This window comes from Balaenoptera physalus, assembly GCF_965194825.1.
Source record: "Balaenoptera physalus genome assembly, chromosome: 12".
Classification (NCBI taxonomy): domain Eukaryota; kingdom Metazoa; phylum Chordata; class Mammalia; order Artiodactyla; family Balaenopteridae; genus Balaenoptera; species Balaenoptera physalus.
This window is the reverse complement of record NC_138897.1, coordinates 57,052,714-57,079,938: the sequence shown is the minus strand read 5'-3', so window position 1 is coordinate 57,079,938 and position 27,225 is coordinate 57,052,714. Positions and strand designations below refer to the sequence as shown.

The following is a 27,225-nucleotide window of genomic DNA, read 5'->3' as shown; positions in this document are numbered from 1 at the left end:
AGTGTGTGCGTGTCTCGAGGCTATAAGAGTAAGTTATTTTTATGGTTGGAGGTTTTGTTTGTTTGGGTTTTTTTGGGTCATAATAACTGTTGGAACAGATCTGAAGTAATTATGACCTCAGCTGGCCCATCTCCTGTGTAACTGAGGGATCCGTGAGGCCCTCATTCCCTCACGTCTGTGAAGAGGTAACCCTGCCCTCCAGCGGCCTGACAGCCAGGAAGGGGACTCCATACATGGGGGGAACCACACAGCTAAATTGCCTTTTTGTGAGGGTAGCAATGGTTGGCCCAGATGGTCAGGGTCCCTTCTTGCTCCCAAAGCTTGTGTTTTTCCCCCAGAGATTATTAATGTTCCCTGGGTGGCGAGCATTGATCCAACTCGACTTACTTGTTTGACACCAATGCTGAGGCTGGGGGTCACCTTCTTTATCCCAGCTTGGTCCTAAATGACCGTCCTAAACCCTGGGCCCAGCTGGAGCTCGGATGACCCTGCCCCAGCCTCACTGGTCAGCAGGGACATTAGTGAGCCCAGAGTCCACGCTGGTGAGGCTCTGCCGCCATAATTCCCACTGTGACCAGCCCTGGGTCCCGGGAGCACTCGGTGACTTGCACCACAATCGATCATTAGCCCTAATGACAAGTGGATTAATTTGGTCCAAGTAGGTATATCCAGATAGGCAACCTTGTCATGGATTAGAACTTCCTTGCCTAGGCAGAGTCCGACGTTCAAAGGGTAGTATTCTAAAATGAGTCTGGGGGCTTTAGGGAGGCTGACTTACATATGAGTGTTGAATGTGAACCCCATCGGCCTCAAAAGTGTTGGTGGCCAGAGTGGAAGGGCCCAAATTATAATTGTCAGACAAGATGGGGAACCCTGAATTCTGAGGACTCGATCTTTCATTTAGTGATTTCGACATATAATGCTTGGGCTCTTACTGAATGTCTTCTTGGTTAATAAGGGGGCATGCTGTTTTGGCCCAAGGCTAAGTATTCCTCATCAGTCATTAAAATATTCAAAGACCTCTGCTTGTTAACTGTGCCCAATGGTAAGGAGTCTGCACAGTAATGGACTTGATTTATGAGGCAGATTACAGGGTGAAAAGTGCCTGGTGAAGGTCGGTCACCCACCCTTAGCCTTCCCTTCCACTGTGGGCTTTCTGAAGATAGAAGGCAAGGGGAAAAGTTACTACACAGCTTGGAAGGATTTAGCAGGGTGGCAGGGGCAGAGGTGAGCTACCACCACAGGGCAGGCCCTCGTGCCAGGAAGGGCAGGCATCTCATCTTCGTTTTCCTGGTACCATATGACAGTCTCTTTTTTTTTTTTTTTCAAATGATCAGTTTTTTTTTTTTTAATTTACTTATTTATTTATTTTTGGCTGTGTTGGGTCTTCGTTTCTGTGAGAGCTTTCTCTAGTTGCGGCAAGCAGGGGCCACTCTTCATCGCGCTGTGCGGGCTTCTCACTATCGTGGCCTCTCTTGTTGCGGAGCACAGGCTCCAGACACGCAGGCTCAGTAGTTGTGGCTCACGGGCCCAGTTGCTCCGCGGCATGTGGGGTCTTCCCAGACCGGGGCTCGAACCTGTGTCCCTTGCATTGGCAGGCAAATTCTCAACCACTGCGCCACCAGGGAAGCCCTGACAGTTTCTTTACAATGATCCGTGGTAGTTCTTTCCAATCTCTATATGTGCATCTCAAAGAATGTATTGCTTAGTTCTGTTCATGAAGAAGGGAAGCACACATCTGCTGAATTTAAAGAAACAGGTGGGCATTTGGGTTTTGAATTTTTTTCCCTCTAAGGAATCCAGACCTTAAGTGCCTCTGTGTGTGTGAGAGGGAGAGAATCTATACCTGTTCAACTCATGAAGAGAATATCAAATGTACTGGCTTTTAGAAAACAAATCCTTATAAATATATAGAAAGATGTATTCTAATTTGATTATTTTCCAAGTAGCATCTGTCTTTTCCAGCATAGGAATTGCCGGATGTGGCTTTTAGATGGGGGAATTGTCAGATTGTGTGCTTTTATGAATTGACCTAGTTTTCTAGGGTGAACCCCCTGGTTTGAATGTTGGACGGGAGGCTGTGGGCCCCAGGGCGCCTGGCAGGGCCTCACGTGTCCTCCGTGGGTTCACTTGGACACATTTTCAGCTGGAGGGCTGGCCATGCTCTTCTTGGGGTGGGAAAGGGAGACAGCCTCAAATGCCAGAGGAGCTTGAGGGGTTGTTAATGGAATTCCCTGCTGGTGGTCCCACGGATTCCCCCTTGAATATGAGCTCCTTGAGGACAAGAGTTAAGCCGGGATCAGCTTTGTGGTCCCAGCAGGCCAGGCTTGGTCGGGTGGGTGGGCAGAAAAGGATACACCTGCCTGGCCTTTGCTGCGGCCTTGGTTGTATCTTTACTGCCCAAGGAGCTAACCACAGAGCTTCCCAGGGGACCTCTGTTACGATAATTGAAGGAAGGGAGAGCTTGAAGCTGCACAATTGCTGCAGTCGCCTCGGTTGCAGATTGAGCCAAATGTTAAATGTCTGTTTACCTGTCACCTGAAAATGCAGAGGTGACAGGTGCCTCTGCATTTGCCTGCAGAGGAAGGCTCAAAGTTTGACAGGATTTGTTGGGATTTTCAGGATCTGAAACCCATACATTTATTTCTGCCTGTGACTATGTTTTGTCTAATGACAATTTAGGGGTGCATACTTAAATTAATATTTCACTTTTGATTTAAAAACTCAGAAGAGGGACTTCCCTGACAGTCCAGTGGTTAAGACTCCGCGCTTCCACTGCAGGGGGTGAGGGTTCGATCCCTGGTCGGGGAGTTAAGATCCCACATGCTGCATGGTGCAGCCAAAAAAAAAACCGAAAAACGAAACTCAGAACATTATCCACAGATACACAGAGTAAATATCATTTTAATCACAACTGCAGAGGAGACATCGGTATCGAGTAAGAACAGTGCACGGAGGCCTGGGGCTCTAATTTTATAGGTGGCCAGTGCCTCAGCGAAGGTGACACCAAGTTAGCTCTGCTTCGAAGGGGGTGTAGGGGTGGAAGGAGCACGTGTCACGGGTTGGCTCGGGCACAAGGCATTTGGGAGTGACCTCGCCACTGGCAGGGCTTGGAGGAGCGGCCAGAGCTGGGACAGCCAGGCTGACCCCAGTCATTTGAGCGGGGAGGGCATCAGGTCAGGCTGCAGCCCCAGTGGAGGAAACTGGAGTAACAATCAAAATCCCAGGAGCTCCTGGTCATTAACTGTCCTGTGCCAAGGACTTCATGTCTCTTTGTTTCTTACTTACTCTCATTTTCCCGTGTCATAGGTGAGGAAACTGAGGCTCAAGGATTAAGGAGTTTTCTAAGGTCCCAGAGCCTCCAGACTCCAGGACTGAAATCTGAGTCTGTCTGACCCAGCACACGTGTAGCATCATACCGTCCCTTGGATGGGGAGCTTGGGGACACCTATCCCTGAGAGCTACAGTGGGTGGGAGTGTGACTAACTGGGGGTTTGTCCCCGTCCCAGCCTGGGACTCCGTCCCAGCCAGACCTGGCGCCTGGAGGGGCTGTGCCTCATGATGGCCTGGACACTTCCTTCAAAGCCACAGCCGCCGGGTGTTGTCACAGGGGTCCTGGCGTGCTGAGTCCCTGGACTTAGGGGGCTGCACAGGCAAGTCCTACTTACTCATGAATTGGCCACCTCTCAAATCCCCACCTATAAAATCAGTTCCCCACCCCCTCAGGTAAGACCAGTGTCTGCCTGGTCTGACTGACTGCTGGAAATCTAACAATACCATATTACAGAAATGGAAGTTTAGCATAAGTTAATTACAGAGTAAACTGGAGATCTTGCAGAAGGTCAGTGTGTCACGAAGACAGTGAAGGTGATGTTGGAGAGCTCCTGGTTCTCACATGTGGACAAACGAGGCTCATCCGAGGGAGAAGCAGGGAGGTGTGTGCTGAGTGTTTTAGAAAGGATTTGACTGTCAAAACATGAAGACAGGCTCTGAGAAAATTGGTGAAGCCCTCGAATGGTTTGCAAAAATGACCCTTCTGATTGTCCTATTAAAAACAAAACACGAAGCAAAAAGGTATCAGTGTGGTTGGTTAGAAAAAGTACACACAGAACAAAGCAAAGAACATTTGTTCCATTTTTTTATTCTTTAGAACAAATTAGAACATGGTTATAATTGCATGTTCTTAACCTAAGTGTTATCAAATGAACACAAAATAGACATAGTCTTCTAATTTTAGTCCCATTTATTTCCCAAGGTAAAGACCCAATCAGATATTTTTCTGTCCACACCACCCTTCAGCCAAATCATTTGCTATGAAGTGATGGCCCTTGTTCAAACGGATTTGCTATAAAATTACCAACCACCATCCCGCCTGGTCCCTGTACCAGATATTCTCAATTAACTAGGACCCATTCTTATTTCAATCTGACAAAAGAAACTAGATTGAGGAGGTTTGGGCAGGTGGTTTGCAGTTCTTTAGCAGATGGAAAGAGTTTGTGTTTTGCCTAATCACACCCTGATATATATTCTCACTGGTCTCGGAGAAATTCTCCCAGGGTAATAATGTCTGCCTTGTTTCTAGTTGCTTTCATAATTATGGCCCAGAGACCATAAGTTTTTTCTTGCCTCCTAATGATTTTGAGATTTTATTTAGTACGGTTTTAATATTTAATATTTATCAGCTAAAGCTGGTTCAGACCACTGATATCTGAATACTTAACAGGACTATCTAATGCTTTAGAAAAAGTGCACACAGTACCAAAGTTATACACTATCCAGAGGTACCTTGTCTTTTTTTGGTTTTAGGCAGCATAAAAAGTAGCCATCACTTCCCTAATCACCAAAAAGCAGCCCTACAACCAGGAAGAAAGCTCAGGATTCAGCAAGGCAAGATGGGCTTGGCATTCAGGGTACAGGCTGGGAATATGGCAGCCTCTTAAAACACATTTCGCCTGATTTTTTTCTTAGTGGACTTTATTTTTTAGAACAGCTTTAGCTTTACAGAAATGCCAGATCCATTTCACAATGCAGTTTTAACTCCTAGATTTTTTCTCCCTCTCTCTGCAGACGTCGCCTCATCTCCCAGAGATCGTCCTTGGAGACCCTGGAGGATATTGAGGAGAACGCTCCTCTACGGAGGTAAGTTTTCGGGTTGCATTTATGTGTGTGTGAATGGCCTGCAATACAAGGCGGCAGCCAAAGTGTGAATTTTTTTTTTAGTTTTTGATCTACAGAATTAAATTCTAAAAATGACAATCTGATCCCCAGACTCCGTTTGGAAACCCCAGTCCTCTGGAACATTAGAACTAGAACACTGTGAAATCCCGATTATGTATCAGAATAGTCCAGTTTGCATGTGAATTCAGGTGCGGTTACCTGTTCCTTTTGAAAATTGCTGCTTGATGAAGAAGAGTGCGTCACTTGCCCCTGCTTTCCCAGGCGCGGTGACACAGTAACCACAGTCCCCGACTTCATTAGCAGGTGGCACGATGTTCCTCCAGAGCCAGGTGCTGGGAAACTCAGGTAGGTCAGCTGTGAGTGTTCCCTTGGGGCTGAAAGCATTCCATTTCTCCCTCCGGATTAGAAAAGTGCTTTCGAAGCATCTTTTTTTGGGTGACAGCAGTTGCTGAGCTGTGCCGGGCCTCTGACTGGCAGCTCTCCTTCCTCTAATCTGCGCCTCGGTCCACCTGGCCCCCCTGGAGTTCAGGAGACACACACTGCGTCCCCTGCAGTCCTCACCGGAGCCCCAGCTGAGCTGGCTGTGCAGGAGGAGCTGAGGCAAGACGGGACCTTGTGGGATGCTGTGGCTTTACAGGGGATGCGTGGCAGGCTGCAGATGGGGCAGAGCCGAGGGAGGGTGTGTACTCTCATGCCCTCGCACCAGCTCCTACGGGAACCCACATCTGCACCCTTCATGCATGCTTTGGCTGCTGGCCAGGAATTGGGAGTCCCCGGCTCGTCCCTTTGAGCCTGGGAGGATGCTGAGTTGGAGGGAGGCGTCTCCCCCTGGAGCCGGCTCCTTCCCTGCCTGGAGTTTCACCCCCAGGTCACGGGTCTTGTCCACAGACCACCCGGATAGAGGGTGGAGCATAGACAGGCCTGGGATCTGATTGGAAGCATCAGTGACTGTGAATCTCACCGACATCATTCCAAAGAGAAAGTCAGGGCCAGACAGTCCGATTTCCACTTGTGAAGTCTTTTTGAAAACACACATAGCCTCTGGGACCATCTTAGGCTGATGGTGTGTGGCTGTGTGATCCACGTGGCCTGGGTACTAGTGTTCTTCTGTCAGTCTCTATTAAGTGGCCCAAAGTAATCAGCGAGCATCAGGGAGAAACGTTCTCCGGTGGCGCTGAGTGGCTTTGGCATTTGAGTACAGTTGATGCCAGTCAATGAACAGAACTGCAAAGGCCCTGGAATTTGGAGAGGATGCAAGGAGCCGTGGTCGTCTGAGCAATGTGGTAGCTGTGACCAAGGAAACCAGGTTAAAAAAAAGTCACAGGCTCTAAAATGTCACCTCCTCAGGGATTCTGGGTGGTAAAGGGGGACCAGAGAAGGAGCTGGGCGCTGTGTTCCTGGTCATGTGCCCCATCACCCCTGTACCCTCCTTTCAGAATCTGCCCAGGCTGGTCCTCTACCCCTCAGTCCTGTGATAGCACAAATGGGCAGAGTAAAAATGGCTTATCTGCCTTAACTGTAACTTCATCCAGCCCTTACTTACAGAATGCTATACTTAATTTCCAACAAATCTTGTGTAAATATAAAGTTTAAAAAGTAAGTCTGAAACCAAGGGAGTTGGCAGTTTAAGAAGTCCTTAGTTTCCCTAATGGACTTTTTTTTAATTGAAAAATTTCTGATATTTACTGCAGAAGCAAACTCACAGATATACAAAACAAATTTATGGTTACCAAAGGGAAAGGGGGTGGGGGAAGGATAAATTAGGAGTTTGGGATTAGCAGATACAAACTACTATATATAAAATAAACAACAAGGTCCTATTGTATAGCACAGGGAACTGTATTCAATATTCTGTAATAAACCATAATGGAAAAGGATATATATATATATATATTTATTTATGTATATACATATACATATATATATATATGTATATACATATACATATATATATATATATAACTGAATCACTTTACTGTACACCAGAAATTAACACAAAGTTGTAAATCAACTATACTTCAATAAAAAATTCTGATATTTACTTAGAAACTTACTTGTTCCTAAGAAATAAACATAGCAGAAGGGGCATTAGTTTGGGAGTCAGGGGACTTGCATTCTTGGCCTGATTCTTCTACCAACTGGTTATGTGGCTTTGGAAATTCATTTACCTACTCTGGGGACTCGGTTTTCCCACCTGTAAAATGGGAGAGGCAAATCAGCTGATCTCTGTCCTTTCCAGCTCCCCGATTCTGTGAAATGAATGTACCAGTAATGATGCTGAAGTGTTTTGGGAACTGCGGGGGCAGAAGGCTATTAGCCCAACTTGCATTTAAACTCAGCACATAGAACAAACTGCTCCAAGGCATCTAATAAAAACTTTTTGCATAATTAAGTGTATCCTGTAATCAGTGCTAACAAGAAAGAGCTAATCTTTCATTAAATTAGTTTTCAATTTAATTCTATCCTAATTTAATTTTGCATCACTTAAAATGTATGGTTTTAAATGGGTATTTTTACATGTCAATGCAGGTGGCTTTGAAATTAATTCCTTCTTTGCTTAACCTGCCATAACCTGAGTGCTTAGTCTTCCAGTTTCCTTGGCAATTGTTGGTAATGCCACAATTCTCTTAAAGCGTTTCTTAGGTGGGGGGTGGTGGAGGCTGAATGCTTAAAAAAACACAAGACAACAAACAACTTGCTGATCGAAGGGCTATATCAGTAGCATTTGCAGTTAGAATTGGATGCTGTTATCGAAAGAAAGCACCTCTGTTATCTTTTTAAAAGTCTTTCTTTTCTTTTGCACATCACAGGTTAGTTTCCTGTATCCACCTTGAACTCCAAGGACTGAGCATTTGCAATGAGAGGCTTTAGACTGAGGTTTTCCACTTTGCCTGGTGGTTACGTGGTATCCCAGAAATAAGGACCTAGGATGTCTCTGTTAGGTGTCCAGAAAAACCTCAGTTCAGCTGCAGCAAATGCGGCAGCCGTCACCACCTGCCCCAGTTTCCAGCCTGTCTCAGTTGATGTGTGCGGGCTGCTGTGCCATTAAGTAATTACTGGTGCCGAAAGCCACCTGTGCCCCTTTTGCCAACTTCCGGTTTCAGCAGAAGGCTGGGAGATTTTGTGCCCAAACCTGAGGGTAACAGCACCTCTTTCTGCAGATGTGGAGGCAGGGAGCAGCTTGGGGTCTTAGGAAGGTACCCTCACAGTCTAGCTCTTAGCCCACTGCCCTCAGACTGGGGGGCCCAGGAAGCTCTGCATTTTGGGAGGAAGCTGGGTAAGGATGTGAGGATGCTCCTGAACAACGGTCCAGCAACCAGTGATAGCACACATTTATGCCTTCAAGGATTCTCCTCTCTCCAGTGACTACAGAGTTCTAGAACCTTCTGCTGTGTGTGAGAGAGACAGTTGGGGACCTTGGGTGGCCTGCAGACTCTAACAGTCATTCTGGAGGTAGAACAGAGGCAGTTTGAGGTGCTGGGTCTGCTTCCAGAGAGCTGCCCCAGGAAGGCTGAGTGAGGCTGAATCTTCTTGGACAGCAAGAAAGCTGAATCTGGGCTCGGAGGCTTGGAGTAGGGAGGGGGATTAGTGGGTGCTTTTCCCTATTCAAACCCTTCCTGAGGTCCACAGGAAGCATCTACAAAATGCCCTCAGGCAGGGTTCTGCACGTCTTTTTTTTTTTTTTTGTAAATTTATTTTTTTATTTATACTATTTATTTTTGGCTGTGTTGGGTCTTTGTTGCTGCGCACTGGCTTTCTCTAGTTGCGGCGAGCAGGGGCTATTCTTCATTGTGGCGCATGGGCTTAGTTGCTCCACGGCATGTGGGGTCTTCCCGGACCAGGGCTTGAACCCGTGGCCCTTGTGTTGGCAGGCGGATTCTTAACCGCTGTGTCACCAGGGAAGTCCCTCTGCACGTCTTTAAAAGAATCTATTTAAAACCAAGAATTCAGGACCCTTAATAAGGGCTGTGGTTTTCAGAATATAGGAGGCAAACAGTAACAAAATATGCACCCTTTGTAGTAAAAGGTTTTAATAATAATCACACACTTGAAATGTGTATATGAATGTGTGTACATATGTATGAATGTGAATATTTGTATTTGAACGTTTCACTTGACACTGTACGAAGCTCTTGTAGAAATCATCACGTTTAATCCTCACAACAGCTCCAGGGAGGGATCTGAAATATTACTAGTGATAGGTCACTAGGGTTGGTAGTGAGTTTGTGGCGGATGCTGAGAGGGCCACTCAGGCTGCGGCCGTGTGCTGTGAACCCTGCTCCGGTGGAATGGACATGACTGGCAGGGGGCCTTCCTTCCTCTAGATCCAAGGCCCAGGGAACCCTGTTTCCCTGATGAAAACCACCAGATACCTGCTACCATGTCTTTGCTTTGACCTGCACTCATTCACTTTACTATATTTTTTTTTTCAAGTTAAATTACATTTTAAGGTGCTGTTTCTTAAGGAAAAAAAATAATTTTCAGCACTCTCTGGGAAGGGGCTTGTAGGAAGACCGGCCCTTACTTGAGGGCAGGTAAGGGGGTTTGGGAGCTGTACACCTAGCCTAGCCCAGGGCTATCCCCCAATTTCCCTTGAGGGGAGCCCTTGGAGGAGAGTAAAGATTCGAGCTGCTAGGCAGGTCTGTGAGGCTGCCCATTCCCTAATCCTTGGCCACCAGTGAGTCCACACACCCCACCTGCCCTCAGCTGTGCCTCCTCGTTGGGAGGTACATCTTGTTATTCTCTTACCTGAAGCCTCAAAGTTCAGGAGTGACTGAACTCGGGTGATGGCCTGGACCTTTGTGTGGTTTTGGGAAGCCGGGCACTGCTTCTCTGGAACTCGCTCTCTGAAGCATAAGGTCTCAGGCACCCACGTCTGATGCCAGGAGCCAGCCCTCGGGGTCCATGGTCAGAAAGGTAAACAAAAAAATTTGGTAGCAAAAACCCAACTAGAAAAGTCATTGCTCCCTTTCTCAATACAAGACCAAACTTCAGATTCTCAGTTGCTGGGATTTTTGCTTTTTTCCTAGTTGTTATTACAGTTGTATATCTTAGAATTTGCCAGGTACCTTTGAAAAAATAGACACAAATAAGATCTTTTCAGCCTGTGGTCTGTTCTGTCATTCCTGTAGTGCAAACACATGTTGTATATTCTAGGAAAAATTAATTGGAATCCAAGTCAATTTGTTCAACAAATATTTATTTAAAATTTATCTTTAAAAAAAAAAAAAAAAAAACAGCCACTAGCTGGGTCTCAGTCTCTGATTCTCATTCAAAGTAAAGCTGCGACTTCCAGGCAGAGCCAAGTTGAATGTTGAGGCAATCGTCCAGGTAATTCAGCCAGAGTCCTGCTACAGAAGAAAAATGATTCGGGGTTGTTTTTAAACTGAATTTTCCAGTGTTTTTCCGCCCTCTGGATTCTTAAATTTACAGTTTTCTGTTCCCGTTACCTGTGTTGATACAGGAGGATTCTTTTTAAGATGACAGGAACAAATAATGTCTTTGGAATTCGTGTAGGTTATGTTATTGTAACTGAGGACAATAGTTTTCATTAGCTGGCTCTTCAGAGACCCATATAAATTATTATCAGTATTATCGAGGAAGTTGTCTGTCGTTGGGTTTTTTTTTTTTTAAAGCTTCCTTGCTTCCAGCTATATAGTCCTCATTATCCTTGGGGTGACTCAAACCATTTGAGTCTGGTCTTTCCTTCCTGTCTTTGTGTGGAGATGTCTCAGCTGTCCACGGGCAACTGACTGTGTTTTCGAAATGGCTTTATTTTTCAGATGTCGCACTCTCTCAGGTTCGCCCAGACCAAAGAATTTTAAGAAGATTCATTTTATCAAGAATATGCGGCAACACGATACCAGGAATGGCAGGTATCATACTAACAAAAACTGCCCCCATCCTCCCTGCTGTAGGAGGGGGTGGGTCCAGCGGGGAAGGGAAGAGGGGACCCTTTGAATGGCCAGAACTCACAAAGTGAAGCCCGCTGTTCAGATGAACAGGATCTCATGTAACCTTCCCTAACAGACTACTATTTCCACCCCACTCCTGCCAGAATCATCCAAAGAAGTTTATAGAAAATACTGCTCTCTAATGGCAACCAAAGGCTTAGTTTTTTAGACTAACTAAAACTGAATTTTTAATAGTACTGAAATATATTTTTATTAGGAAATTTTGAACAGAAAAACAGTTGAGTTTTTGGGTGTTTTGTTATTGTTGTTTCTTTCTTTTTCCGCTTTTTTGGGTTTTGTTTTCTTTTTTCACCAGGGCTCTGTGCTCTGGTCAGTCAATATCCTGCCAGATCTGCACCTGAAGTCAGGTTTGGCTCTCTCTCTGATGATTTTCATTAAGAGGGGAGAATCACGACTTTGCCAGCAGATACTCCCTGGGTGCCGATTCAGATTCCTGGGCCTGCTGACATACGTCTGGACCATGTGTTTCTCCAGCAAAGAGTTGCTCTTTTGGAAAGGGCTGTTAAATGAAAATTATGGTTAAATGTATATGACCTTGGTATTAAAACCTTCCTGGTGACAAGCGGATGTGAATCCTTGTTGCCGGCACTGCTTATAATTGAATGGCGAAGCCCGTTCATGGCAGCCTCACAACAACGCTGGGAACAGGGCTCCAAGACCTCTTGGGATCCCCTGATGCCCTGTGCTCCTGGGGGTGGCTCTTCTCCACCGACCTGTGACCTGGATCATAGTTAGAGACGCATCCCAGAGCAGAGTTCCTGCCCCAAGACCATTTTGTTTGATCTCCTCCTGATTTACAGAAGCTCATATGGGCCCCACTAATACTCTCTAATCTATACCAAATGAAAATTGCTAAAAAGTTAGACTCATGGCATGATTAAGGCCCAGCATTACTATAATTTGGTGTAAAATACACTGTACAACCTGAATAACTAACAATTACAGTATTTAAAGACTTGTTTTCTTCAAGTTTTTAAACCTCACTTGAATAGAGAACATAATTTTATAGCTATTCAGCGATTTTAGAATGGCCAAATTGAACTCTCCCATCAAATAATTTTTACGTACTCAGTATGTATTCCTATTTTAAGTACAGAGCTTTTAGTTAAAATGAACCCAACTGTCATCTGTGAAATAGAATACCCTGAGTTTCTTTCTCTCACCCTGACTCTCACTGTCACAATTATTGTGTCTTATTCATTTAACCACCGTGTTTTTCTTTTCCTTTGTGGCTCTTACTGAATCCAAACCTTACTTATGCCATTTTTAGTATAATTATTCATCATTTATGTATGTTGGTGTTTTTGTCCATAATCTCTTGAACCATAAAATAAACATAGAAAGCCTCGACTTCCTAAATAAAATCAGTGATAAAGCCAAAAAGTGGGCCAAATTAATGGTATTCCCCACTTCTCAATGCTGTTGAGGACACAAAGTCAGATAATCAATCACCTGGCATGGTTTGTAGTGAGAGGATGTAGTTAGTAAAAGATTTGGACTAATGGGATCACCAGTGTATAGTATATTCCAAAGCCGCCTTCCCCGGCACACCCTTGACCCTGGAACAATGTCAACAGTCCAGAAAGCATGCAGTTGCTGGCAGTTTTGCTGGGGAATTTTCAGAGGGAACCAGGAGGGACTGTTAGCTTATCTGGAGATCTAAGAAATGGGCTTTAGGGCAGGAAAGCAAGCTCTCAGCACAGGCTATATATAATATAGGCAGTGGTGACAGCCGGTTGTACCTGCCTAGGTGAGAACTGCTTTTTCGGTGCCAGAGAAGATGAAAGGCCTAGAGATGCTCTCCTTCCTCCCTCCGGTTGATTTATTAGCAGGGATGGACTGTTCTCAGATAGATGAAAGAAAAACTCAGGAGGGCACCAGGAAGAAACTATGATTTCTGAGGTGACAGAAGGAAATTGTGGTCAGGAGCTGATGAGTGGGAGGAGGGGACCCACCGCAGCCGGGCAGCAGGCGTGAGGCCGTCCTGCTGGAGGTGGCCAGGGAGGGGGATGAGCTCAGAGCTGCGGTGGTGGGTAGGAGGGGGCCTGGACATGCTCTCGGGAGGGAGGGACTGGGGCGATGCCTGGGGGTCTCTGATGCTCCCACCTCGGGCGTGCGGGGTACACACACAACACCACAACAAAGGGGGCCTTCCTGCAGCCCACATGGGAGCCACTTGACTCAGGTTTGCCTGCCGTGTTGGGAGGAAAGAGGCTTTACTGAGAAGCCTGGAGATGCTCACTAAAGCACTTCAAAGGTCTGGACTGAGAACAGAATGGCCTGAGTACTGGTGTGTCCGCCTCTTCCTGTGCCGGGGAAGACAGACTGAAAGGGGGCCTGCTTAGCCCCCCAGGCCCGTGGGAGGCACCCTCCCAGCTGGGCAGGCTTGTCCCTACTCCAGCCCCAACTTCTGCCCGCTCACAGCTCTGCCCAGCTCCGGAGTCTCCTTGTGACCTGCGGGCAGCACAGACCAGCCTCCTGGACAGCAGGCCGAACCCAGGACCCGCTCACTGTTCTGGACCCAAAGACTTTGGTGTTGAGGCTCCCCCGCCTCCAAGCCTGCTGACCATGGGACAGAGGCACGGGCGTCAAGGGGCCCTTGGGCTCCAGTCTCAGCAAGGACTAGAGCGCAGCGTGGGAAATGAGTAGAGTGTCTGTTATAATGTTCTAGCCTGACCTGACTGAGAGTTTTAAGCAAAATTTTGAGATAGAAAGGGAAAAAACTATTAAATCTGAAAACCAAATACAATAAAAGACAATACTTGTGTCACTGAAAAAACAAAAAGTCCAAGTTAACCTCATGATCCGTAATATCAAGATAGCTACTTAGAAATAAACCTCGGGGCCCCAGCCGGTCCGTGCTCACCCACTTCATTCTGTGACATTAGACCGAGTCCAACGGCACGAGACGCGGAGGTGAGCCTCTTCCATAGAAGGTGTGGCTCCAATGGAGGATGGAGCCCGCTTTAAGTGAGAACCATCTTCCTCTGTCTGGAATCGGTGCATTCTGTGAGGCTGGCGCTGGGGACCTGCCAGAAGGCTTTGCTTCGGATCAAGAGCAGAGAACCACGCTGAGAGCGTGTGGGACTCGGGCTGCAGACCCTCCGGCAGGAGGAGCGAAGAAGGACAGAGCCTGAACACAGACTACGAATTCCGTGGTGGGAGCCTCAGCTCCGCTGTTAGAACCAGATGGCATGATGGGTTCCTCCCTGGCTGGCGGGTGTTTCCTCTCCCAGCAGGTGGGGCAGGTGGTGAGGGAGCTGGCACCCTCTAGGTCGACTTCTGCCTTAACACGAAGACAGGCTGGTGATGGGGAGGCCATGTTGGACTTGATAGTTACGGAAAGAAAGCAATGCTTGTCTGGGTTTTAGGAAGACAGATCTCAGAAGGTTCAGACTGAGAAGTAGATTATTGTGGCTGCATCCATATTGCCAAAAGGGATTATAAAATTAAGAGTAACATAAGGTGATGATGGGTAACATTTATTGAGTGCTTCCTGGGTACCAGGCTCTAAGTACTTCATAGGCTTTGTTTCGTTAACTCATCTCAATGGGTATTTGTTGAGTAAATTAAGGCAGAGACCTTCTATTTTATGTTTCTTCCAGTTTTATTGAGCTATAATTGACTTACAGCACTGTATAAGTTTAAGGTGTACAGCATAATGATGTGACTTACACACATCATGAAATGGTTACCCCAATAAGTTTAGGAAGCATCCATCATCTCATATAGATTCAAAGTAAAAGAAAAAGAAAAAACGTGTTTTTTTTCCTTGTGATAACACCTTCCAGGATCCACTCTTAACAACTTTCATACATAACACACAGCAGTGTTAATTATGTTTATCATGTTGTACGTTTCATCCCTAGTATTTATTTATCTCATAACTGGAAGTGTGTACCTTTTGACTGCCTTCATCCAACTCCCCCCCTCTCTCCGCCCCCCTGGAGAGACCTTTTAAATGAGTTCAGTCTTCAGGACTATATTTCGAGGTGTGGAGAGACTTTAGAAATACAAATAATCCTTGAAACAACCTCATGAGGAAGGTATTACTACTGTTGTGTTGGGCAGAATAATGTCCCCCAAAGATGTCACTGTCCTATTCTCAGGACCTGTGGCTATGTCAGGTACATGGCAAGGGGGACTTAAAGTTGCAGATGGAGTTGAGATTGCTGATCAGCTGCCCTTAAAATAGTAGCAGGATTATCCTGGATTGTCTGGGTGGGCCCGGTGTAATCACAAGGGTCCTTAAAAGCAGAAGAGGGAGGCAGGAGAGTCAGTGCTGGAGTGATGTGATGTGAGAAGGACTCAACTGCCCATTGCTGGCTTTGAAGGTTGAGGAAGGGGCCATGAGCCAAGGGCTGCGGCAGCCCCAAAGCTGGAAAAGGCGAGAAAACAGATTCTCCTTTCAAGCCTCCAGTGGGAAGCAGCTCCAAACACCTTGATTTTAGCCCCATGAGACCCATTTCAGAGTACTGATGTCCAGAATTGTAAGATAATTTTGTGTTGATTTAAGACCCTAACTGTGTCGCAATTTATCACTGCAGCCATAGGAAACAAACACTCATCATTTCAGTTTACAAAGGAGGAAACTAGAGCACGTGGCTAGAAAGTGGGGAGTGGAGTCCAGATTCAGACATCAGATTCCGAGTTGGAACCCTCATATGTTGCTGGTGGGAATGTAAAATGGTCCAGCCACTATGGAAAACAATTGGGCAGTTCCTCCAAAAGTTAAACATAAAATTACCATATGACCCAGCAATTCCACTGGCAGGTGTACCTAAAAAATTGAAAAGAGGAATTCAAACAGGTACTTTCATATCAATGTTCATGGTATTATCATTCACAATTAGCCAAAAGGTGGAAACAACCCAAGTGTCCATCAACAGATTGTGGATAAACAAAAGTGGTATATACATACAGGGGAATATTACTCAGCCGTAAAAAAGAATGAACTGCTGATACCTGCTACAGTGTGTATGAATCCTGAGAAACATCATGCTGTTTGAAATAAGCCAGACCCGGGACTTCCCTGGTGATGCAGTAGTTAAGAATTCACCTGCCAATGTAGGGGACACAGGTTCAAGCCCTGGTCTGGGAAGATCCCACATGCCCCGGAGGAACTAAGACCATGTGCCACAACTACTGAGCCTGCACTCTAGAGCCCGTGAGCTACAACTACTGAGCCTGAGTACCGCAACTACCAAGCCCACACGCCTAGAGCTGGTGCTCCACAACAAGAGAGGCTACCACAATGAGAAGCCTGCACATCGCAACGAAGAGTAGCCCCCGCTCGCCACAACTAGAGAAAGCCCACACACAGCAATGAAGACCCAATGCAGCCAAAAATAAATAAATAAATAAATTTATAAAAATAAAAATAAAGAAAGGAAATAAGCCAGACCCAAAGGGCCAAACACAATATATGATTCCATTTATACAAAATATCCAGAATAAGTAAATCCATAGAGGCAGAAAGTAGACTAGAGGTTACCAGGGCCTGGGGGAAGGGGGACAGAGTTTCTGTTTGGGGCAGTGGAAAAGTTTTGGAAACAGTGGTGATAATTGCACAACATTGTACATGTACTTGATGATACAAAATCATACACCTATAAGTGGTTAAATGGTATATTTTATATTACATATATTTTGCCATAATAAAATAAAATAAAACACCAGTGATAGCCATGGGGCTTTTAAAACCATATTCAGAAGAGGGAGGAAAGGCATGGTAAACTTCTTGGGGTTGATGGTACAAGGACAGAGCAGATGTCAGCTGCTGGGCTAGCATTAGCATCTTTAACAAGTAGAACTGTGAAGAAATGTAGACTGAACAAAACAAGGTGCTGGGCACACAGGAGATCCTCAGCAAGTGTTTGTGGAATAAATGAATGGAGAGGCCTTACATTTTGAATGTTTCAGTCTTCAGGACTAGATCAGGGAATGGAAAGAATTTAGAAATACAAATGATCTTTAAAGTGCCGGGGAGAATAAAAGAAGTTCTGAGTTGAATGCCAGGCACACATTGCCTTTAAAAAGTGAAAAAGAGGGACTTCCCTGGTGGCACGGTGGTTAAGAATCTGCCGGCCGATACAGGGGACACGGGTTCCATCCCTGGTCCAGGAAGATCCCACATGCCGTGGAGCAACTAAGCCGGTGCGCCACAATTAATGAGCCTGCGCTCTAGAGCCTGTGAGCCACAACTACTGAAGCCTGTGTGCCTAGAGCCCATGCTCCGCAACAGGAGAAGCCACCGCAATGAGAAGCCCGCACACTACAATGAAGAGTAGCCCCCACTCGCCACAACTATAGGAAGCCCACGTGCAGCAATGAAGAGCCAACACAGCCAAAAAAAAAAAGTCAAAAAGAGACAGGTGGTAGCAGAGGATAAGTTCTAATAATCGTAAACCAGCAAGCCTAGAGCTGATTGCTGGCAGAGTTCTGGAATGGATTGTTAAACAGATGGTTTGTGTGCTTTTAGAAAAGAATGGAGGTGGCCACAGCCAACATGGCTTCACTGAGAAAGAGTCATGTTAACTTCATCTCCTTATTGATGGAATAACTAGGCTAGTAAATTAGAGGACCTCCACGCTGACATTTCTTGATTTCAGCAGAACATTAGACTGTTCCATATTATGGCATCTCCCAGGGATGCTGGGTGACTGTGCAGCTGGAGAACCTGCAGGCAGCTGAGGTGTGTTAGCCAAGCTTCGTCAGCCTGAAGGGAGCTTGGGAGGAAGAGCACGTGGTACGCCCTTGAGCATCATCTCCTCTGCAGCATGAAGGCCAGTCAGCCTCGTGGTGGGCCACGTGGAAGACCAAAAGCAGGAGACTGTGTTATAGCGGGGAACCAAGGCTCAGTTCCTTCAACAGCTCCCCGAGGTTAAACTTAGCAGGGATAAATGTAACAGAGGTAGATGATCAATTACAGCACAGGGTACAGACTTTTCAGAATTTCATGTGAAAAATATCTTGGAATTTAGATTTTAAACAGTGTGCTCCATAGAGGCTAACGATGTGAGGTCACTACAGAGTGAGCTAATGGAGCTCGTCCTGATAGAAGGAGATAGCATCCCAGAAATGTATCACTTTTGCACCCAGCCAGGGTCAGTCACATCTGTTGAGCTTCGATCTGCACGAGTGTCACGTTTTAGGACACTGGATTTGTATTAGGACGGCCCCATTGTTGGACTAGGATTTTCCAAGCCCCCCCTCCCCACAGAGGGTGGGAGGCATGGCACATAGCAAATGGGAATAGCCAGATCTTCCGCCTCGTTTCATTGAACCGCCTATGTGTAAAGAGCCATTTTTCTGGAAGGAGACAAGTGCATCTGGATAGACGGCGCCTAATAAAGCAGTTCCTTAACTATGAAGAATGCAGTGATAACCTGTGTTCAGTCTTTCCAGCACCTAGGTGCTGACATCTGCTCTGCACTGGGACTATTTTAAGGGATGAGATTTATCTGTGCATAAAGCCATGATCCTGTCTCATGGAGTTACAGGCTAGTCGGGGAGGCAGATGATAGACAAGTAAGTGTGTCCTATCAGAGATGGGATAGATGTGCTCTGGAGGAAAACTGAGGCCCCCACTGGGGCGGGGGCAGGGCATGTGCTGGGGCAAGACTCCACTGATGGAGAGACCTTTGAGCAGACGTGGGCAGGAGGTGAAGGAGCCAGCCCCGTGTGGTCCCAGCGGGGAAGAGCGTTCAAGGTGGATGGAACAGCCGTTGCAGAGGTGCTGAGGCCAGAACGCAAGGGCTGTGCCTGGGGAACCATAGGAAATCCGTGTGGGTGGAAGAGAGGGAGAGAGGAGGGAGAGATGCACCCTGAGGAGTCCTGGGAGGGTGAATCGTGAAGATGTCTGCTTTCGCTGTGAGTGAGATGGGAGCTATGGAGGGTGGTAGGCAGACGACTGATGTGCTCTGGCTTGGCTTTGATCGGGAGCACTCTGGCCAACCAAAAATCAAGGGCAAGCATCACAGGTCTTCTTTTTTTTTTTTTTTTTTTAATCTTTATTGAATTTGTTACAATACCGCCTCTGTTCTATGCCTTGGTTTTTTGGCCCCGAGGCATGTGGGATCTCAGCTCCCCGACCAGGGATCGAACCCGCACCCCTTGCAGTGGAAGGCGAAGTCTTCACCACTGGACCGCCAAGGAAGTCCCATAGGTCTTCTTTGGTAACCTTATTCTTATAGAAAATTAGAGGGGGTGTGTGTATTGTGTATTCTCTTCTGAAAGTGAATTAATTTTGATACGAAGTTCAGAAATGACCTGAGGTCTTTCAAAAACTGTTCACACATGTATAAGCAAACCCTTTGTCATGATAGAGAGGAGTCCAGGACCCCCTGCCTTAGCGTCTGGAGGGGGCCATTGAACATCCTGAGGATGGTGGTTGGGGACTGGGAGCTGCCGCTTGGTTAGTCGAGAAGAGCCAGTCACCATTCACACTCATCTGCATCTTCACAGGGGGCACCGGGGGCCCCCGAGTCTCCTGGGTTAACCGGAAGTAAAGACAGATCTTGGCCCTCGGGGAGGAGACACCCTTGAAAATGACAACCATTATGAGGCTAGCTAGTGCCAACAGAGAGCTGATTGCTGGCCAGGTAGATCTGGGTCATCAGAATGGAAGGTGAGCGTGAAGACTGAAGACCAGCCACTGGCCGAAGACACATTATGTCCAGTGACCCTCATGGTCCTGTTAGGACAGGACCTTTCCTCTGGACGCTTGTCTTTGAGAGCAGTAGGAGACAAGAGCTCTGGTTTCAAGTGGACGTCACCCTCCCTCAGGCATTACTTCGCATCCTTTTGAAGTCATCTGGTTTTCGAATGTCTGCCTCGAGCACAAGTGATGGCTGCCACTTGCACCGGAAGCGCCCCCCTCCTGGGTCTGTCGTGAGAATCACTGCGTTCTGAACAGGCAGAGAAGTGATCTTTGCAGTGAGTGGACTGGTCTGTCTCATCCCTTGACAGGAGTTTTCAAAGAGACTTAAAAAGATTTGAGATAATGGACAGAGCATCGAGCTCGAGGGCTGTCTCTTTAAAGGGTGAACTCAGTAGGAAAAACAAAAATATAAAAGATTCCCGCAGCTTTTATCTACTTTGTAAAGTAAGATGGTAAAAAAAAAAAAAAAAAAAAAAAAAAAGGCAGTAACTGAAGTCAGGTTGTAGCCTTTCATTTTTATATTGAAAATTTTGGAGGGAACTGGGCGAATGGGTCATAACTAAATTAAAACCTCGTTTGTCATCTCATCAGTTCCGATCTGTCAGCCTAGTTTAGTTTGAAAAATGAGTTGGAGGAAGTGGCACGTTTCAAAAAACAAAACAGCTAGTTATGAACTCTGGACGGGCCTTCTAGAAAGAAGAAATATGTCATCGCCTTTTCTCTCTCCATCCATTCGATAGATGTCAGGCATCTTCTGTGAGGTTCCCTGAAACATCTGCCTCTTCCCAAGCACGCATTTCTACTCCCAGAACTTTTATTTTTTTCTTTTTGGCTGCGCCATGCGGCTTATAGGATCTCAGTTCCCCGACCAGGGATTGAACCCAGGCCAAGGCAGTGAAAGCTCAGAATCCTAACCACTAGGCCACCAGGGAACCACCCCCCACCCCCAGAACTTCTGTTCTTTATTAAAAGACTAGAACCCTCCATCCCCCCAGCAGCAGGAGGCTGGCAGGGAAGCATCTTTATCAGTATCATCATCGGTGTTTCTAACCAATTGTCAGCAAAACCTCAGTCCTGAAGGACAGAGAGTGGATAGACTTGAAGGAGCCTTAATAACCCCCAAACTTCACTGAGACTCCTGGGCACAGCGTGTTCTGCCACCGAAGTGGCCCCCAGAGCTGCTCTCAAACATGACTGCCCCATTGATTGTCCTCTGCTTCTTCCCTGGTGCCACAAGGGGAAGGAGGAGCTGGGCTGTAGACCCGGGGGCCCAGCTGGGGCTGGCGCTGGGTCAGCACCATATGCAGGGTTTATTACGGTTTTATTATCTGTACCTCTTTAAGGAGCACGGAGGGTATGCTGGCTTTTTCTGTGACTCTGCATGAGGCTTTTGAGAGAAACTGTTTTCAGTCATAAGCGACTGTGCTTGGTGCTTCTCCTGTGCGATGTACTGTGCTGAAAAGTGCTCGGCCTGGGAATGCTTGTTGCTTCTTTTCCACCAGTTTGATTTACAGGAAATAAAATGAGACACAGAAAAAAAAAGATTGAGAGGTTGGAGAGAACCTTCCCTTGGCGGTTCAGTTTCGACTCTCTGCTTGATGAGAGGGCCTGGGAGCAGGGGGGAGTCCAGACCTTGGTCCCCACCAGTGGTCCGCAGCAGTCTGAGAAGAAAACCATCATTAGGGCCATAGATGGGCGGGTCTGGGGCCACGCTTAGGACATACTCAGGACCAGTGCTGTCCTGGAAGAGCAAGGATGAGAGGGCTGCAGAGGGGACTTCTAACCTCTGTGACACCACGCTCAGCTTGTCTTCCTCCTTCCTACCTCCCTGTTATGGGCTGGATGGTATCCCCCCAAAATCCTTATGCTGAGCCCCAGCCCTCTGTACCTCAGAATGAGATCTTATTTGGAAATAGAGTCTTGGCAGATGTAATTAACTGGTCAGGATGAGATTGTGCTGCAGCAAAGGAGACCGTAAACAAGATGAAAAGACAACCCTCAGAATGGGAGAAAATATTTGCAAATGAAGCAACTGATAAAGGATTAATCTCCAAAATTTACAAGCAGCTCATGAAGCTCAATATCAAAAAAAGCAAACAACCCAATCCAAAAATGGGCAGAAGACCTAAAGAGACATTTCTCCAAAGAAGATATACAGATTGCCAACAAACACATGAAAGGATGCTCAACATCACTAATCATTAGAGAAATGCACATCAAAACTACAATGAGGTATCACCTCACACCAGTCAGAATGGCCATCATCAAAAAATCTACAAACAATAAATGCTGGAGAGGGTGTGGAGAAAAGGGAACCCTCTTCCACTGTTGGTGGGAATGTAAAATGATACAGCCACTATGGAGAACAGTACGGAGGTTCCTTAAAAAACTAAAAATAGAACTACCATATGACCCAGCAATCCCACTACTGGGCATATACCCTGAGAAAACTATAATTCAAAAAAAGTCAAGTACCACAATGTTCATGGCAGCTCTATTTACAATAGCCAGGACATGGAAGCAACCTAAGTGTCCATCGACAGATGAATGGATAAAGAAGATGTGGCACATATATACAATGGAATATTACTCAGCCATAAAAAGAAACGAAATTGAGTTTTTTGTAGTGAGGTGGATGGACCTAGAGACTGTCATACAGAGTGAAGTAAGTCAGAAAGAGAAAAACAAATACTGTATGCTAACACATATATACGGAATCTAAAAAAAAAAAAAAGGTTCTGAAGAACCTAGGGGCGGGACAGGAATAAAGGCGCAGACATAGAGAATGGACTTGAGGACATCGGGGAGGGGGAAGGGTAAGCTGGGACAAAGTGAGAGAGTGACATGAACATATATACACTACCAAATGTAAAATAGATAGCTAGTGGGAAGCAGCCGCATAGCACAGGGAGATCAGCTCGGTGCTTTGTGATCACCTAGAGGGGTGGGATAGGGAGGGTGGGAGGGAGACGCAAGAGGGAGGAGTTATGGGGATATATGTATATGTATAGCTGATTCATTTTGTTATAAAGCAGAAAATAACACACCATTTTAAAGCAATTATACTCCAATAAAGACGTTAAAAAAAAAGATGAGATTGTGCTGGAGCAAGGTGGCCCCTGATCTAATCACTGGTGTCCCTATAAAAGGGGGAAACTTGGAGACAGACATGCACATGGGGAGACGCCATGCGGCCTTGTGAGGGCTGGGGTTATGCTGCTCCAAGCCAAGGAGCTCCCAGAAGCTGGGAGAGCTGCCGGGAACAGGTCCTGCCCTCAGAGAGAGAACCTGGCCCTCCACACCTTGGCCTCTGGAACCCTGAGATGATTGATTTCTGTTGTGGGAGCCGTTGCCACGGGGCAAGGTGCATGGCACCTTGTTACGGCAGCCCTGGCAAACTCCACGCTCCCTCAGTCTCTCTCTCACTGCAGTCGTGCGCTCTGCTGCCTGTCCTCTCTCTGTCCCCCTCTCCTCACTGCACTCCCCACCCTTGGGGGCACTCACCCAGCCGAGGCTCTGTCACCATCACCATCCTACCCGCCCCAGGCCCCCTGAGCCCCAGGTCCAGCTCTGCTGAATTATTTACAGTAATCGCTTGGTCAAGGGAAGAGGTTAGTAAACGCTGGGAAAAATACCCACAGAAATGACATACATAGTTCAAACACCACACTTTCATTTCAGGCATGTTGGCGATCGCCCATTCCACAGGTTTGTGATGCCAGGTCTTTCTTTGCCTTGGGGCTCACGGAGCAGACTCTGTGGCACTGACCTCACACTATCGTCGTTCCCACCTGTTGCTTCCATGTCCAGATTGAACTTCTTTAAAGTGACCCAAGAAACTAAGTGTAGAATCCTTTTGGATTTTTACAATTCTTTCTTATCTTTTATAGATGTCTTGCCCATACCTGTTTCAACTGCAGGGGGTTTTTTTGTTTGTTTTTTTTTTTAGTGATTTACCTTGTTTGAAAAAATTTTAAAGCACTCAGTGTTATTTTTTATAGAAACAGCGTTTCTCCTTTTTTTGATTTTCACATGGCATTAGTTTGTGCAATCTTTAATGAACAAAGTATAACTAACAAATACAACTGGCAGAAACAGGTGGAGGGCATCCAGACCTGATCTTAGCAAGTATACGACTCAGTGTGGGTGTTCTAGAGAGCAGCCTACCAGCCTGAGCTTTGGGTGTGCCGTGAGTGTTGGTCAAAGTGATTTATGGAGGGGAGTGGAGACCCTGATGGGTTAGGCAAGGGAAGTCAGTGAAGAGTTTTACAGCACTCTCTGTTCCTCCAATAGGCCTTCCACTCCTCCTCCCAGCCTTGACTCATACCAATCCCTCTGCCAACGTATCTTCTCCTTGTAGCCTGTTGCCCCTTCTCAAGGTCTCAGTTTAGCCATCACTTCCTCCAGGAAGCCCACCTAGCCTCCCTCAAGCTAGATTAACTGTCCCTCCGATGTGCGATAGCGCCCTCTAGTCCCCAGTCAGAGAAGTGACACCCCTGTGTAACTACCTCCCACCCAACAACCATAAGCTTTGTGAGGATGAGCCCTTGTCTGTGTCATGCATCAGCGGGTCCCCAGCACCTAGCACCATGTCTGGCATGAGTGGGTGCCCCAAAAATATTTGTGGAAGGGAAGGAGGAGGAGAGGAAGATCCTATAACTTGTTTCTCAGAAATCTTCTACCCCTCCCTGGATTGTAGGACAAGGTACACCTTAGCAGGCAGTGGAGGCCTGCACTGTCGTCATAGTAACATTTGCAGTAATGGACGTGGTCGTGGACGTGGCCGCGGTGTTGGCAGTCATGCTGAGAAGACTAACTCCAATGCCTGCCTCTGTCATCACGTGGCCTTCTTCTCTCTGTATTCTTCTGGAAATCTCCAAACCTGGAGAAATCCAGTCATTGGATCTAAGGCCCACCCTAATATATTACGGCCTCTTCCTAAGTGATCACATCCACAACGACCCTATTTCCAAATAAGGCCACATCCACACGTTCTAGAGATTAGGACTTCAATACGTCTTTTGGGGGAACACGATTGAAACCACAATACCAGCATTTTAAAGTATGCTCTCTCTTGCTTCTTGGGCATGGAGGGAATGAAATACAGAATTTGAGAATGCGTTTCCACGTGTGTGTCCAGTACCCAACGTGCACCCCTGGGTAGTGGACGCTCCTCAGCTGTGTTCACGTATCAGTGTACTCACTCACCCACCATTGTTGCAACTGTGATTTTCTTTGCTCTGACTTTCGAAGTTCTTTGCATGTTTTTAATGTCCTTAAGTGAATATCATTGCTATAATAGAATATTCTACCTGGAAGAGATCAAAACTTGCCACAGCCAACAGAGACTCCCCAGGGTTCTGGGAATAGAACAAGAAGCCAGTTTTGGGCATAAGAGAGAACACTTAAGGATCCTGGATGGCGTTCGACATTGCCTGGTCAGACACTGTCCGCACAGGGCCAAAGGGCTGAAAGCAGTGCCAATGTGTACGTGTTACACCTTTGTGACAGGCCACACATGTCGGCCTTCAGCATCCTTTCTCGACCTTTCACCTTTAGCAGGCCTGTGTATTTTAGCACAGAGGTCTGAAGAGGTTCTGCATCCACAGACTCTGGTGGGAAAACTTACCTCGACCCAAGAAGGCAGTTCCCAGTAAAAATCATGAATATTTATTGAGCGTGTATTATTGGCACTGTTCCGAGGGCTCTCCCATATAGGGACTCATTTGCTCTTTACAACATTCCAATAAGATACCTACTCATTTTATCCCGTTGTTTTAGATGAGGAAACTAAAGAGTTGGTGGGCTGCTTGAGGTTATACAAAGGTGACAGAGCTGGTATTTGAACCTGGGAATGTAGCTTTGGTCCTGCCTTCCCAGGGATGGGTACTCAGGTGCTGCTCTGAAGCCCGACCTTGCCCAGACTGTGTTTCTGGAGGGGCTGCCGTGTACGAAACCCTCAACTCGTCCTCTAGAAGAGGGCAGCAAATGTTTAGCAGCACTTCGTGATCAGGGTGTTCCTGGAAGTGGAAATACGGAGTAGAGGCAGCACCCTAAAGAGAATGAGTAACTCCGTGAAAGGGGAGGAAATGCTTCCTGGGGAGGTGACTCGTGAGCTGGGTTTTGAAGATTAAATAGGAGTTCACCCAGCATACCTAGTAAGACACAACAGTCAGAAGAAAGAGCATGCAAAGGACAGAGATATGAAACAACAGGTTTTTTTTAAAGTATGGGTGGGGACTTGCCTGGCTGTCCAGTGGTTAAGACTCCATGCTTCCACTGCAGAGGGCACGGGTTCGATCCCTGGTGAGAGAACTAGGATCCTGCATGCATGCCACACAGCCAAAAAAAAAAGTCCCCACCAGGGACCTTATGAAAAAAAATTTTTAAAGGTGGGGTACTGCAAGTACTTTAGCATGGATGAGTGATAAAATGCAAGGGCAAATATCATGTGTGTTGAGACCAGAGAGACAGAAAGAGCCAGAAAACAAAGGGCCTGGTTTGCCTGCCAGGGAAGCTGACAATCCTGAGCATGTAGGCAATTTAATATCATAGTTTTAACACAAGGTCAGAATACCCAAACCTTGATGCTGTTAGTACTACTGCTTTTTTTCCCCTGGTTTTATTTTTATAATTATTGAGGGAAAAGATGACAAAAGTCAGTAAGCTCCATATCTGATGTGTGTTACTGTTGTGCTAAAGGATGTTGGTTTTTAATCTCCTCCACTGTTTCTCCAATTTTTCATCAGCAGTTCTCTTTGGCAAGTTATTCTCAGATGCCAAGATAAGTACTTTTGAGAGGTTTTTTTTTAATGTTTTCTTAAGTGCCTTTGATTGCATAAGAGCGTCATGTAGAACTGTTTCCAGTAGTATCTTTATAGCAGGAATGGAGGCTAAGACTGATTATGTAATTGTTCCCTCAATTTATTCTCAGAACCTAACACGCTGCCAGCATATGAAAAACCCTAATGATCACAGTGGCATCTGAGTGTCTTTCCTGCTCATGGTTTCTGGCACTATTGCTCTTGCATTGTTTACTGAAAAGTAGAAATTGATGGTTTAAATGTGGCATGACTGTTCCCCCAGCATTGGGCACCCCGGACCCATAGCTGCGTCTGCTCCATCTTGTATAATACATGCGGCCCACAGCCGGCCTCTCTCACCAGAGAATGGATTCACGTGAGCTCCTTGGAGACCCTCGCCAGAGTCTCACCATGTTAAAATTCGGATGAGGAGAGGCAGTGTAATTGTGCTGCGCTGAGGTTGCATTTTGCAAGGGGAGCAGAATACCATCTGTCAGAGGAGGTGGCGGGAGTGTGCAAATACTGCTGTGAATTCCATGAATGCTTAATTGCTATAGATTTTTAAAATTTATTTAAGAGGCTTTGCATTTAGTGTGTTTGTTATTTG

At 46.4% G+C, this 27,225-nt stretch overlaps 1 protein-coding gene across 3 annotated transcripts in view; it reads left to right on the top strand.

The window, feature by feature from the left end:
- The window catches only part of CABLES1 (Cdk5 and Abl enzyme substrate 1), a 107,004-nt gene that overhangs the window by 36,734 nt on the left and 43,045 nt on the right, over positions 1–27,225 (top strand). For all 3 annotated transcript variants that reach the window (XM_082418691.1, XM_082418690.1, XM_082418692.1), the window contains exons 2-3: positions 5,068–5,139; positions 10,962–11,054. In XM_082418691.1, coding sequence (XP_082274817.1) covers positions 5,068–5,139; positions 10,962–11,054 — 165 coding nt within the window. The remainder of the gene's footprint in view (positions 1–5,067; positions 5,140–10,961; positions 11,055–27,225) is intronic.